Genomic DNA, 15641 nt, shown 5'->3' on the forward strand with positions numbered 1-15641 from the left:
TTGCGCCTTTCCTTTGTTCTCTGTATGAGATCAGACTCGAAGGGTGGGATCTCATTCACGCTCCTCAATTAATGGTACCCAGCCTAAACCTAGAAGGGGGCTCGAGGTTCGACACCCGACTCGGGCAGAGTTGCGTTTACTGAGCGCCTCAAGGCAGCACGGGAAACCAACTCCTAGACACCCCCCCCCCCCAACTGGTCCACAAATGAGATTGGACCAAAAGCGCTTTGAGCATGCTATAAGCATGAAAGTAGCGCTACATAAAAACTATTCTAATAATATACTGCAAATATGTATGTGTTAAAGCTACATCCTGGCATTAAGTACCAAAAGTGTATGTTCGCCTCTATAAACTCTGCAATTGATCGTTATACTCAAGGCCCCTGTACGTCCGGGCACCCACCTAAACCGGTTCTGACTGCATGTATGAATGTTTGGTTTATTGTCAGTATACAAAATTTGGTTTTCATAAATAAATTGTTTAATTTAAAGCACTTTCGTGTTTACTGTTTTTTATTCTGTTCTAAATGTCTGTCCACCTGCCGACATGTTGAATGTTTGGTTTCATCTCAAGATTGTCGAGCTGTTGTTACGGAGCAACCTGTGTCAGAAGCTGTTGGAAGATTCCCCCACAGATACCCTGGATAACAGCAGAACTACCTGTCTCCACCTGGCATCTCGTGGCGGCCATCTTGACATTATCAAGTGAGTGACATTTCGTAGCCCTACCTCTGACTGAAGAAATAAATGCATCTCGGCTATCTACGTGTAGACATTGTTCTCTCGACATCCAGCTCGTTGTTTATCCACTTCTACAAGTCACATTGCAGCTCGACTGCAACTTTGAATGATAGAAACTGGTTGTCAATTACAGTATAACAGACCGAGAGTGCCCCGAGGGGAAAATTCAATTTAAATACGATAAATCGTAACACGGTGATTTTTTTTTTAATGTTAAATCAGGCTTTCAGTTGTTTTCACCTCGGACAAAACTGTATTGTTGTAAAAAAATACATTTATAAAAAAATAATTGCAATCTGGGTTATTTCTCAAAATAGTAAGGCCCTCCTCCCCCCCCCCCCTTTTTACCCTTCTATTTTCAGTGGTATGGCCAACATCGCCAAGAGTCCCGCTCACAACTTGTCGAGATCATTCTAATTATGGCATAAGCTTAATGGACACTTGTATAGCTTGTTATTTCTAAAGCCGTCCTTGTTTCATAGGCTCTACATATGACTCACGCATGTTGTCATTTTACAGATTGTTACTTCAGGCAGGTATGAACATTAACAGATCGACATTAAAAGGCACCTGTCTACACGAGGCGGCACTGGCTTGTAGGACGGACACGGTCAAGTTACTACTAGATGTAAGTCTCCATATTTACGTGAAAAATAATCACATGAAAAAAAAAATGAGATCGAGGTCAAGGGAGGCAATCGAATCAATAGTTCAAAGATCTGATCTTTTATTTTCACAATTAGATTTATTATAAGTGTAACGAAATATTGAACAGTTAATATTAGCATTTTTATTAGTAGTAGGTTGAATATTTGCTATTATTATTATCTTATTTTCACAAAAATAATTTAAATAGCAAGAAGATATAGCTGCTAACATTTGTTTTTTACAAAATAACTGTAACTGTCACAACATATGAATTTACACCCACGGACATATTGTATACAATCTGTCAACGCACACATATTGCTTGAATTTTGTAATTGCGTACCCGCTTCCGTTGATAAGGATCAGTCTATATTGCCCTCCTTACCTCCTCGCTTCGGACTGCGTCCATGACTTTGTTGCCTTTTGGTAGATGTTTCCCCTCAAACAAATGTCAAGAGACCATGCTATTGACACTTGGCCCCGGACTCCTCATTCACGTGTTTACATATTATTCGGGGGGTTCATGGCGCCCTGTGGACTAAACATCCGCCTGCAATTGTATTTATTCCTCCTATGACAATTTTATTAGTTGTGGGCTGGCCATCGGGGAGGCTTTGCGCGCTTGAGTGGGGAGAGGGTGTAGTGTGGGTGGTGGTGGTGGTGAGGGGCGTCTTTTTGTTCTTTGTTTATCTGGACAGAGACTTAAGGTTGTTTCCCTTTGATTCCTCTAGATGGCAGAGCGAGTATGGGATGTATGCGTCCATGGAGCCTGTAGTTCTCTCGTGTGAGGGCTGCCTCGTAAACTGGATAGATCTACAAGGGAAGGATGTTAGTGTTTATTAGCATTGGAAAGTGGAACACTCAGGGGTTCTAAAACTCTTGATGTAGGCTACTTTGTATGACCTTCACCCCCGTTTTTTTTTTCGAAAATATCAGATACGTCAGGACGCTTTATTTAAAATATTCGTTTTTTAATTATTGTTTCTTTCGTCCAGAACTAACTCCGGGATTATGGCCACAAAAAATATTCAGATAAACCGAGATATATAAATTGTCTCACACTTAACTACATAGACTGACTCAGCTGCACTGAACTATAAAGTTTTCTTGGTTGTATGTATTGATTAAGTATTGTACTGTCTGTAGGGCTAGTGTTGTGAACAAGGTGAATATAGCCACAGTAGTTGGATAAATATTTAGAAACATAAAGTGGTGGAGCAGCAAACATAAAGTGGTGGAGCAGCAAACATAAAGTGGTGGAGCATCAAACTTAAAGTGGTGGAGCAGCAAACATAAAGTGGTGGAGCAGCAAACATAAAGTGGCGGAGCAGCAAATATAAAGTGGCGGAGCAGCAAACATAAAGTGGTGGAGCAGCAAACATAAAGTGGTGGAGCAGCAAACATAAAGTGGTGGAGCAGCAAACATAAAGTGGTGGAGCATCAAACATAAAGTGGTGGAGCATCAAACATAAAGTGGTGGAGCATCAAACTTAAAGTGGTGGAGCAGCAAACATAAAGTGGCGGAGCAGCAAACATAAAGTGGCGGAGCAGCAAACATAAAGTGGTGGAGCAGCAAACATAAAGTGGTGGAGCAGCAAACATAAAGTGGTGGAGCAGCAAACATAAAGTGGTGGAGCAGCAAACATAAAGTGGTGGAGCAGCAAACATAAAGTGGTGGAGCAGCAAACATAAAGTGGTGGAGCAGCAAACATAAAGTGGTGGAGCAGCAAACATAAAGTGGTGGAGCATCAAACATAAAGTGGTGGAGCAGCAAACATAAAGTGGTGGAGCAGCAAACATAAAGTGGTGGAACAGCAAACATAAAGTGATGGAGCAGCAAACATAAAGTGGTGAAGAAATTTATTTAAATGGATTTAAGATTAGAAAGTAAAAGTAAGTTAAATAAAAAAAAAAGAAAACTAAATAATCAATCTGTTTAGTCTGTCTCTCTCTCTCTCTCTCTCTTTTAATTGCAATACCAACATTTGGATGGCCTTACTTTTAGCATGTGGTTTGCTGTCGTGGTTTCGCTCACTCACCATAATTCAGTGACCCTTGACCTTCAGACTTGTTACGAAATTTTTGTCAAAAACAAAATAAACTATCGGTATTTGTAGGTTACCTTGGTTATCTGCCCTCGTAAACAAGCCTCGTGGTTTGAACTACCAGCAATAGTAGCCCGTTTCTGTGTTGTTCAATAAACAGTTTAGTGATACTTGGCAGTATGGAGAATTTGTAAGAAAGTATACTAACTGTACGATGTAATGTAGCTATTAAGAAGTGTCTAATCAAATCCTAGCTATAGATCTAGATACTGTTTGGCATGTCAGTTATAAGCGAGTGAAAAAGATTTCTTTGAAAACCCCGACCTTCAGTCGAGTTGATGCCACCACGCCTCTGCAAACATAGTTCTGCTGTTTTGAAAAGACTGATCTGTGTGAGGGGGGCCTGTGGGCTAAAATATTTCATTACGACCCCCCTTCGTGTCAAATATCTTGTTCGTTACAGAAACCTACCAGATTAACGTGTTTTTTTTTCCCCTTGACATCCCGTTCAGTGCCAGGTTCTATAAATAAACGAACATAATCTTTCTGAATAATAAATCTCGGGGTGAGCCTCACAGATTAACTGGTCGCGTCAACTCTCGTGTACATCAAGACACGAGACTTTACAGCTTGTCTTTAAGAAAAAAAAGTAAACATTGACCACACAAAGTTAAATTAATCTCACACAAGTCTTATGTCTGTGTGTCAGTTAATGCTCGTTTCCCATCATTCCAACGTGGCACCGATTTGATCAGGGGCTACGCCAATGAGAATCAGTTCTAAAGAATTAAAGAAAAAAAACAACAACAAGGTATGCCAACAGACGGCCTTACTGAGCCACCACTTGGCCCTGGTAGGTTTTCCAATAAACCAGGACTCGCCCAAGTCTCGTGTTTTGTTTTTGATCTACCTCTCGCTGTCTTCCTCGAGTAGTGTCTGATACCACCTTGTGCGATATCTGCAAGAAATGTGATCGATTGAGTATGTGTGTGTGTGTGGAGGGGATGGGGGGATAACAAAGAATGACTCATGGGGTAATACAGTATAGGACTTGTCGGATTCCTCAAGGAAATGGGCGAAAAAAAAAAGAGGGAAATTTGAGCTTAACGCTATTGACTAATAGTTATTAGACTATATTTGGTTATTATAAATACGTGTGTATATCATCAATAATGGATCAGTATAACAAACAATATGAACGTCAATGTTTCTACAGGCCTATGCATTACCAGTATTAATTAAATCTGTTTCTAAGGATATACCGTCTAGCAAACACAAATAAACCCTAGAATTTAAACTCATATTTTCAGGTTTAAACCTTGGTTGCTGACAAATTGAATAAATATATAACAAAAGCAGGATATGAAATGTATAGAATACAAATGTTTACCCCTTCACAAGGATTTACTTTTCCTTAAAATATTTTTTTTTAAGTGTTCATATGGTACATCGATTTCTTTATTGGAGATTGTCAGTAATTGTTAGCGTAGTGCTGCCAGTCAAATGTCAACGATATTCTAAATCGATGTCAGGTTGTTGTTTTTTTTGTTTTACAATACCTCTGTTCAAGTCATTCCTTCATGGAACCTGGGCGCTGATCTCAAAAACGACTCTAACGATTTTCCTAGAAATTTAACAGTTGATGTATATCGCTGAGAAAATAATTACTAGCTCGTTGGCCACACGAGGAAAACATTTGACCGTTATAATTTTTCATATCAAAAAATTAAATAAATGTTAATTCGTCTGGAGACTATATCTAGGTCTAGAGCCAACATGGCGTAATCAGCCGCATTACCGTGATTACGCGATAACAGTAAATTTTATTGTTGAAGTTTATAAGCGTTGATTATAGTTTTACTTGAATCTAATATAGGCTACATTACATTTTGACTCTTGATCTATAAGATCTTTAGAGTTCTTAATCAGAACTTTAGGTCTAGTGTTCGATCTAGATGACAAATAATAAACATAACAATAAATAATCGCTCAAGTATATCTTCCTCGCTGGCCGAATCAGATAATGCGTATTCTGTAGCAGCGGATGATGTAACGGGTTGGATACCCGAATGGAACCAACAATTTTTACAATTTTTTTTTTATTATTTTATTATATTTGAAGTTTAATATTGGAAATATTGTCTTATAAAAAAAAATATTTTAAAAATGTTTTTCTTGTTCAAGCTGCAATTGTATTTAATATGTAATAGGGACGTAGAGGGTCTTTTGTGTTATCCGGGTCTTTTGTGTTATCCGGGTCTTTTGTGTTAGCCGGGTCTTATGTGTTATCCAGGTCTTTTGTGTTATCCGGGTCTTTTGTGTTATCTGGGTCTTTTGTGTTATCGAGGTCTTTTGTGTTATCGAGGTCTTTTGTGTTATCCGGGTCTTTTGTGTTATCGAGGTCTTTTGTGTTATCCGGGTCTTATGTGTTATCTGGGTCTTATGTGTTATCCGGGTCTTTTGTGTTATCCGGGTCGTTTGTGTTATCTGGGTCTTATGTGTTATCTGGGTCTTTTGTGTTATCCGGGTCTTTTGTGTTATCTGGGTCTTTTGTGTTATCCAGGTCTTTTGTGTTATCTGGGTCTTTTGTGTTATCCGGGTCTTTTGTGTTATCCGGGTCTTTTGTGTTATCCAGGTCTTTTGTGTTATCCAGGTCTTTTGTGTTATCCAGGTCTTTTGTGTTATCCGGGTCTTTTGTGTTATCCAGGTCTTTTGTGTTATCCAGGTCTTTTGTGTTATCCGGGTCTTTTGTGTTATCTGGGTCTTTTTTTTTAAATAGTACATGTAGTAGTCGTTACTGCATCATTGTTTTTGTTTGTTTCATGTGTCAGTGATAAAGTCTGTGTGTGTACTTGATCAAATGCTACATTATTAAAATACTAATGATAACATATTTGTTCTGAACGACCGTCAAGAAAGATAAGCCATTTTATAATTTGCTGGTTATGATTTGACGTGTTGCCGTTCTTGACTTTGCCCGCAACCGGCACCTGAACATCAAATGAGACCACTTCTCGGCTCTCCACCCCATCACGATTCCATTAACCCCCCTCCTCCTACCCCTCCCACCACAGAGATCTCATGCTCCCTGGCAAGCTACAACCCCGGGCACTTGATCTACCTCAGGCCGCGAGCCTTGATAGACATGAAGTTTAAAAAAAATAGACGAGCGAGTAGTGTCCCGCGTATTGATTAAAAAAAAAAAGCCCTCAATCCCCTCGTCTTGCCCTCATCTTTTAGTAGTAGGTGTGTGTGTGTGTGGAGGTGAGACGACTCGTCAGTATAAAGTGCTGCTTTCATGAGTTCTAGGGTTTTACTTTCTTCACTACACCGGTGTCATCATAACCTTTCCTGGAAACATAGTGTTGTTAAAGTTGCCATAAATTGTATATTCTTAGACCAACAGGATACATATATTATTGAAAACGTGTGGAGTTATTGATAAACATATATAATTTATGGATAATATACAGGAGTAATTATGTCAAACTTAGAAGCAACTAGACACAATAATCTCTGCTAATTTAAATGTGTGCTTGTTAAGAGAAAAAATAAATAATTTTTACATTTTTTAAACAGTGAACGACGTTTTAATCAAAATTAACATGATGGCATAATGCCATAGTAGCTCGCAGTTGTGTGTAGTATTTCTTGTGTTTGTGTACCAGTATTTAAGATGTCATTCCGGATTACATCACCATTATGTCAACAGAAATCCAGTCACACTCACGGAAAAATTTACCCTCGAGCTGCTCTCGTAAGATTTTGTTCTCTTTCTTTAGTAGGACACTTTTTGACAGTTAAAAGACAGTCGCCCACGGCGAGTGACATTGATGTTATTGATTGTTGTTTTGAAATAACGATAATAGTAGGATAACGTGATCGAACTCCAAGCGTATCATTATTAAGTTAGAAAGATATAGCCAGTCATTTATTTATTATATGCAGAAATATTCACTGCAGCTGCCGGCCTTTTTAAAACCTTGTTATTTAGCTCATAAGGCCTATCTCATTCATTATCGAAAGCAAGGAGAACAGATACTGTCATGTGATATTTTTAAAAAAGAATATCCTTACATTGTCGAGGATTATTTTATGACTGTAACCTAAATACATAATTAAATGTAGGGTGCACGTATGAATGACTCGCAGTGCACTATGGGTCGGACACGTTAAAGGAAGGAACTTTTGTTGTTCAGAGGTCTTCTTCGTGGGTTCTGCTGTTTGAAAAGGGGGGGGGGGCGGAACTTCCCTGACCTCGGAGAGGTTCTCAACATAAGTCAGTTGGGCCTCCCGATGACACACTTTGGTGTGTCATTAAATCAAATAAAAACTGCTAAAGCTTAAAAAAAAAAAAAGCAAGCAATATTTACCTCAGTTCTATTATTTTAAATGGATTGTTTTATAAGACTCAGATTCATTTACTTTGGATTGTGTGTAGGGGGCAGAGAACAAAGCCAAAACAAAAATTAAATGTCAGAATTCCCTATTTTACCTTACCTACCTGACATTGACTCATTTACAGGTGTCTCCTTCGTTTTAGGTGTTACATTTTTCCTATTCATAGTTTCAAAAAGATGTACACAATTTTACTCAGTTTTTACTATCACTGTGAGTTTATTGCCATTTTTGATCTTGTGTTTTCGTTTTTGCGTGAAGTTTGTGTCTGTCCGTGTGTTTTTTTTCATTAAAACAAATAATACAAAAAAGAAACAAAACACAAATAAAAGCGTGTTGAAGTTAGTTTTACTTTGTTCTATTATAATTGCTGTGTATGCTGGTTGTAGTTTTACTTAATTATTATTTTTTTAAATTTATCTACATTATTTTGAAACTAGTATGTGCCCGTCTGTTTAAGTGACATTCTCTCAAATCATTATTTGTTTCTCATTTCTAGCGTCTCATTTGACTCCCACATAACCTTTTTTTTTCTTCCTTTTCCAAATGTGTTACCCCCCCCCCCTTTTTCCTCCCCTATTAATAAACAGAATTAATTAACAGCCATTAAAAAAAATCCCCCAGTTTGAGAGACGCTGGTTAGCTTGGACTTGCTGACATTACGTTTCCAGGTCTTCATGTTTGTTAATTTTATTCCGACGCTTCTTATATACCCTCTAAGTAGCAGTTGAGGGTGGGGTGGCGTGACGTCATTTCCTCTCGCACTCTCCACGCGACACAAGTTCAAAGGGTATCAGGATCAATCTTCTAACCTTTAATCTCTTAACCATCTCTCGTGTCCTAGTTCTAGAAACAAAAGTTTCATGTTGCGTCAACAACAGGAAGTGACATCACGCTTTCGTTTTATAAGAAACTAAATCGGTTGACAAAAAAAAAAAAATTAATGCAATTCCATGTTTGCATGTTTCAGTGTGGAGTAGACGTGAATAAGCCGGACTCTTATGACCAGACCGCTCTGGATATAGTCACCAAGTTTACCAGTGGTCACGCTGGCAAGGAATTAAAACACATCCTGAAAGGTCAGTTTGCTGAAACACAATTGCACACCAGACTCCATTGTTTCTCACGTAGACAGCCCACCCACCTTCACGCACACACTGTTCCAAACACATTCACACTTTCAGATGAAACAATAAGACCACACATTTAGTGTAAACAATGAAATTGCTAAAAATAAAAAAAATCTTCCCCCTCCTTTTTTTTCTGTCTCTGTCTCTGTCTCTCTCCGTCTCTCTCTCTCTCTCTGTCTGTCTGTCTCTCTGTCTCTCTTTGTCTCTCTGTCTGTCTGTCTGTCTCTCTCTCTCCGTCTCTCTCTCTCTCTCTGTCTGTCTGTCTCTCTGTCTCTGTCTCTCTTTGTCTCTCTCTCTGTCTCTCTCTCTCTGTCTGTCTCTCTCTCTGTCTCTCTGTCTCTCTCTCTCTCTCCATCTCTCTCTCTCTCTGTCTGTCTGTCTGTCTGTCTCTGTCTCTCTTTGTCTCTCTCTCTGTCTGTCTCTCTCTCTGTCTCTCTCTCTCTCTCTCTCCGTCTCTCTCTCCGTCTGTCTGTCTCTCTGTCTCTGTTTCTCTTTATCTGTCTCTCTGTCTGTCTGTCTCTCTGTCTCTGTCTCTCTCTCTGTCTCTCTCTCTCTCTCTCTCTGTTTCTTTCTCTGTCTCTGTCTCTCTCTCTCTCTGTCTCTTTCTCTGTCTATGTCTCTCTTTCTCTCTCTGTCTCTCTGTCTGTCTCTCTCTCTCTCTCCAGATTATATTTTGTGCATCTTTCAGAGACTTAAGTTTTTATTTAGCTTTTGCAAAGTCATACTCACTACAGTCTGCAAATACTTTTACTCTTTTTTTATTTACAAATATTTGAAACCTATCAATACAGTTTTTAAAATACGGTTAACTCTATCAATACAGTTTTTAAAATACGGTTAACTCTATCAATACAGTATATAAATACTGGAACTCTTATCAATACAATCTACAAATAACCCTATCACTATAGTATATAAATACTTATTGTAACTCTTAACAGACCAGTAGATATTAAAATTGTTAAAAGAAATTTTATCATAGAATAGAGACGTGTATTAAATATTTCATAATTCTTTGTCATTTGCAACAAATAATGCTCTTTGTCCGCATACTTTTTCCGTTAGTCTTGGTGTTATAACAATAAAAGGAGGACTCGCTATCATATGCTTTAAAACTAGTGAAGAGTTGTTTTTTTGTTTTGTTTTTTCGGTCACTGTCTGTCTGATAAACGCGGATCCTTGGGTGGCCATTGGGGGCCACCTTTGAGTTTGTGTGAAACACAAACTCCTTTTTGTAATTTTGTTCTTTTAGTTTAAGTATTCTCAATTAGTGAATAATCATTGTCTGACATCTTTTTGGTCTTTGTAAGTTATGTGTCATCGTAAAGCTAAAATTATTGTACGACCAATTTTAGTTATTCTGTAGATAAAAAGAAGCAACCTAATTTAGAAAAGTGATGTGTGACTCAGTCAATACATTCGAGGAGGGGGGGACGGGGTGATGGAGATTGGGAAGGGGGAGGGGTATTACCTGTGACTTAATATTCTTATCTCAAAGTGAGTACTAACCATCCACCCCTTTTCCACCTCAATATTCGTGACTGGTTGTTTAGCTGCGAGTAGACCCTACTCACCATTTTGGTTTGATTCCGTAAATAAACAGATTTTGTTTCTTTATCAAATAGTAAACTGTTTACTGAGAGAGACGAGGATGTGGCGAGGACAGGTTTATGAGTGTGTGCATATGTGTGCTGGGGAATGTGGGCGCTAGAGTTTTAGTCCGGTGAATGGCGTAGATGAGGCGTAGAGTTGACTTACGCCGTCACAGCAAACGTACGCTTGATTCACACCATCGCACACAAACACATTTAAATACACCTTTATTTCTTATAAATCACTACATGCATTGTCTTGAAGCTTTCGTAAAGTTCTATTGATGTATCTTGAAGTTTAAAAAAAAAAAGCTCCAATTACTCATCAGCGAACCAGAAACTTAAATAATTAACTTTTCAGCATGCACTTGAAATGTAATTATTGATATATTTTATACTAAGGTTATGTTGACTCGCCTTGTCTGTCTGTCTGTCTGGTTAAAAGTTTTTACACGTTACTTCTCCCACACCCATTCTCGGGTCAAAGTTGAAACTTTATACAAAATTTCATTGGCATTGGCAAGACATGAATCAATTTTTTTAAAAATCAATTAACTACAGGTAATTAATTGTTTAGTTTAATATCGACAAGGGAAATAAATCCTTCAGTATTCACGGATATGGCTAAATATGTATGGTTTGGTCCCATTATACACTAGTTCACATGATTTCTTCCATACCCATTCCCCCATTCTAGGATCAAGTTGAAATTTCAAACAATCAAACAAAACATGAATCAATTTAAAAATTAGCCAGTTAGACAAATTAATTATTGGTAATTAATTATTTCGTTTAATATGGAATAAGGGAAATAACGTCTAAATTATTGAGAGATAATATAGTTGTAAGTGTGGACTCCTTTCCCTTGATAATCTTGTTTCTTTTGCATGTTTTTTTTTTATTGAAACCAATGCAGTTGTCATTCTTTGGCATTACCAAGATCAAGCTATGTTAAAGGAAAAACACAATTCATTGTAGTGTCCAATAAAGAATTATCTGATGATTTAGAGCAGTGATGCCCAAACTACGGCCCGCGGGCCAGATCCGGCCCGCGACGTAGTTCAGACCGGCCCGCCAAGACATCGGCACAAAAGATAGGAAATATAAAAAAAAAATTTAAATGGTTAAAAATTAATTTTCTATGTTAGGATTCACTTTTTCTTTGATGGATTTCGTTTTAATTGTTCGTCTTGTAGTAGTCACGTTAATTATTTTTTCATAAGAACACAAGTTTTTGTTTTTTCTCCAACAAGAATTAACAGTTGTTTTAGAGTCTTGGATAGTTCCGCGGCTGTCTTGAGCTAGCCGTGTCCTTGACATCTCATGAGTATAACACAGCGCATCTTTTCTGCATTATTTGGATTCGTGTTCTTCTGACACCAACATGATTGGTGCCGTTCCATGTAACATTTGCTCGTTATTGAAATGGGATGGTCGAAGAAACAAAATTGGAAGTTGAATCTTTCAGGAAAAGTGGACAGATCTTGTTTGATCTGTACAGTAAGTTTTTTTAAGTAACATAACATAAAATGCATTCTAAAACAAACCATTGCAAAAATATTGAGGCGTTGTTGTCGTGAGCCGAAAATAAAAGATAAGAAAGTTACGTCAAACGTTGAGTAGAGTTTAGCGATTGGCGAAAGTATTTACCAAGATGTCAAGAAATGAGTCGGCTGTTATAGAGGCTACAGAGTTACTCACATTTTAAGAAGAGAAATGAAGCATACAAAAGTGATTGCTGACAGAGATGGAATACAATCGTCCAGAAAAAAACAACAGTTGTAGCTTTCAGCTTTTCTGCCAAGAAAATTGCAAAATGAGTGAAAGATGTTAGTGAGAATCCAAATTCAAAACTAAATGACAGAGACGCAGATTTCGAAATCATTTCTATTGCCGCTGTGGAGTGACACCAACTGGAACTGATTGACTTACAAAGCCAGACTTCCCTGCTTGAGAAATTTCGAGCAATACAGATAATACATTTCTACGCCTTGTTGTCCTCATAAACTTTGCACATTTCCGAAAACAATTGCTGGGTATCATCACAACGTTTACAAGAACTTAATTTAGTGGAAAAACTTTCAGTTACAAGACGCCTGAAACCATTGTTAGGCCTACATTTTGACCTATAGGTGTAAGTAGATCTACAGCATACATGGGATTGTGATAAAACTATTTATATGTTTTAGTCTTTATTTCTTTTTTTTTTTATCTTTCGTTAATGTGGCCCGCGACACGAGTGTTGGAAATTAAAATGGCCCGCAGGCCGTATAAGGTTGGGCACCACTGATTTAGAGGGTCCCTAGCAGTGCCGCCCTCTGACAGGTAGCTAGAATCTTTTTAGGCATGATTTGGGCCCCAGAAAAATGACTGCGAAGTCAATGCTTACAGTGCAAATTAGCAATGATTAGAATAAAATAAGTGCATATGGAACACAAATGTATGTAGACTACATGTGTTTATGCCAACAAGCTGAATATATTTAGTATATCGTTTATTATGGATATTTTTTTTATATCAACTATTTTTTCCCCCCAGCATGCCCCTTTGATTTTTCCCGCTCTTTAAAAAAAAAAAGTTTCTTGATGTCGTCTGCTTAAAAGTTTAAACTTACTTTCATTCTCAAAGGTCTTACATTACACTTCCGGTGATCGCGTCCTCCGTAGTAATGTTTTATATGTCAGTGCACACCTGCGCGCGCAGGCACACACACACACACTCACGTAATGCGTTTTAAGACAGTTTTATCAAAGTCCACGTGCAACGAAAAACACGTGCAGAGTTTTCTTTGCGTGATTCACCGCCCCCCCCCCCCCGGTCCATTATTCTCCTCATACTGCCAGAATTGTTACTTCACCTCGTGAGTAAATTTCACGTTGTAATATTCACCTTTGAATAGTTGGTCGTTGGTAATATCAAAAGATGTGCTGTTAAAATTAGCTGCTTTGGATGGGGGGGGGGGGGGAGTAGAAAGGGGGGTCCCGAGGGGCGGGGTAGAAAATAAGGAAAAGGTAGCAGAAGCAGAGTACTTACTTGTGTGTATATCTGTGAGTGTGTGTCTGTTAGTGTGTATGTGCGTGCGTGTGTGTAGGTATTTGATATGAAGATAGAAATAAGAAAGCGAAAGTACGTTTTGTCAGACACTTAGTTTATATTTTAGTTAGGTAGAGACGCACCATTGTAGACGCATTTTGAACGTGATTAGTGACGCTTGGGATTAGCTGGGTTGGAGGCTTCTTAGAGACAGAAAATCATTTAGCGACAGGATTCTATAGGGTAAAGACGTGTTTTATTTGACAGAGACTTAGACTGTGGCCTTTTCATGGATTAAATAGTATCTTAATTGTTCATCAGTGTTTCGGACTCATCTCTCTACGTGTCAAACTGATGTTGTCCGTCTGTGTTGTTAGTTGACTACACTGGAATACACCCGAACAAGAATCTCATACGTTGGATGAGTAATTTGTCATAATCTGACAGGCATCAACCGTTAACTACAAGACAGACAGGCATCCATTACATGGCCGCCACTCCTCGCCATCATTCTTCAAATGTAGATTTTCATACATGGCGGGAAAAAAACTATAAATAGCTAACATTTGGTGTATCCGGTGTGCAAAAGAAACCCCGTTTACTTTTTTTTTTTTTTTTTTTTTAAATATTTACAATTATATTTGGACCTCATCCACCAAAACGAACAGTCACGTGATAACCATTGATAAATGAACGTAAAATACTGTCAGGTGATATCCATTGTTGATTCAAATTATTTTATTCGTTGGACCGTATCCACCAAAACGAACGGTCACGTGATAACCATTGATAAATGAACGTAAAATACTGTCAGGTGATATCCATTGTTGATTCAAATTATTTTATTCGTTGGACCGTATCCACCAAAACGAACGGTCACGTGATAACCATTGATAAAAGAACGTAAAATACTGTCACGTGATATCCATTGTTGATTCAAATTATGCCATTCGTTGTATAGAAGAGAAAGGGAAGCAGGTGGCTCTATATTGTTTGTTTACGATTGGTGAATGTTTTTATGTAGTTGACAACAGTGCAGTCAATTTAGCGTCCTTGACAATCTACAAATCATGACCACAATTCATGGCCACCATTCTCGAATAAATGGCTACCATTCCCCAATACATGGCCACCATTCTTCTCTTTATGTCTCAAGTCTGGCCTCCGATTTATACGAAGCTAACACATTCCATTTATGTTTGTCTTAGACCTCGTGACCTACTTTGTCCTCCGCTGACCACAATGTTAACATCGTGGTTTTGTTATTGCACGAATTGAATTATGTTCCTTTCAGCAAGACAAGACTATTGGAATAGACAGTTGTAAGAGTGGTTCTCAAATCCGTTAAAAACTAACGTCCGACTCGGACACTACAATTATGGCACTTCGAATCAAGCCCTGAGAAGAAAAAAATTTTTTTCGTTTGTGCATATTTCTGAATTTGAAAAAAAAAAGGCGTACTTAATTGTAATGTCTATTCAAGAGCTCCTTCGTGGATACAAATTTGAGAACCATTGCTGTAGATGACCTAAGCGACTAGATGCTGAACTGTAACTACGTATGGTTTATTTCTCTGTTGTCTAAATCTTCATATTCCATTCCATGCCAATGTCTCGAGTGAAAAGGTTTGTTCCTATCCATGGCGAGACCGAAACGAGTCTTTTAGCCAGCACCGAACTTCTCTCCATTGCTCCATGAGTCACAATGGGGGGCGATAAACAGCAACCATGTCAGCTGACAGTTATGTCACGCCTGGTCTGTTGTATCCCTTTCCTGACTGTATCTAGAACACTCTGACTTCACTTTCTAGGAATGCATTAGTCTCTTGTTAATCCGACTTAATCTTTCCACGTTCTCAACTGTCTATTATTAGTACACGCTTTCACTTTTTTTCCCCTGGCGTCGATAACAGTTACAGAGAAAAACTCACTGTCTCTGTCGCCCCTTTCTCCCCCCCTCCCCCGGGACTTTCTTATTGACGTTTTACTTAGTATAGTTGCTAAAAATGGTGTGTTTAATCCGTGAGAAAAAAAAAACGCACTATGCACGTACCA

The 15641-nt window shown here is 38.3% G+C and overlaps 1 protein-coding gene across 4 annotated transcripts in view; it reads left to right on the plus strand.

The window, feature by feature from the left end:
- The window catches only part of LOC106057959 (caskin-2-like), a 258135-nt gene that overhangs the window by 108517 nt on the left and 133977 nt on the right, over positions 1 to 15641 (plus strand). For 3 of the 4 annotated variants that reach the window (XM_056018782.1, XM_056018783.1, XM_056018784.1), the window contains exons 6-8: positions 575 to 705; positions 1261 to 1369; positions 8803 to 8911. In XM_056018782.1, the coding sequence (XP_055874757.1) occupies positions 575 to 705; positions 1261 to 1369; positions 8803 to 8911 (349 nt within the window). Of the gene's footprint in view, positions 1 to 574; positions 706 to 1260; positions 1370 to 6676; positions 7192 to 8802; positions 8912 to 15641 lie in introns of those variants that run through there. The other variant, XM_056018785.1, reaches the window with a different exon arrangement.

Source organism: Biomphalaria glabrata, chromosome 2, assembly GCF_947242115.1.
Source record: "Biomphalaria glabrata chromosome 2, xgBioGlab47.1, whole genome shotgun sequence".
NCBI lineage: Eukaryota > Metazoa > Mollusca > Gastropoda > Planorbidae > Biomphalaria > Biomphalaria glabrata.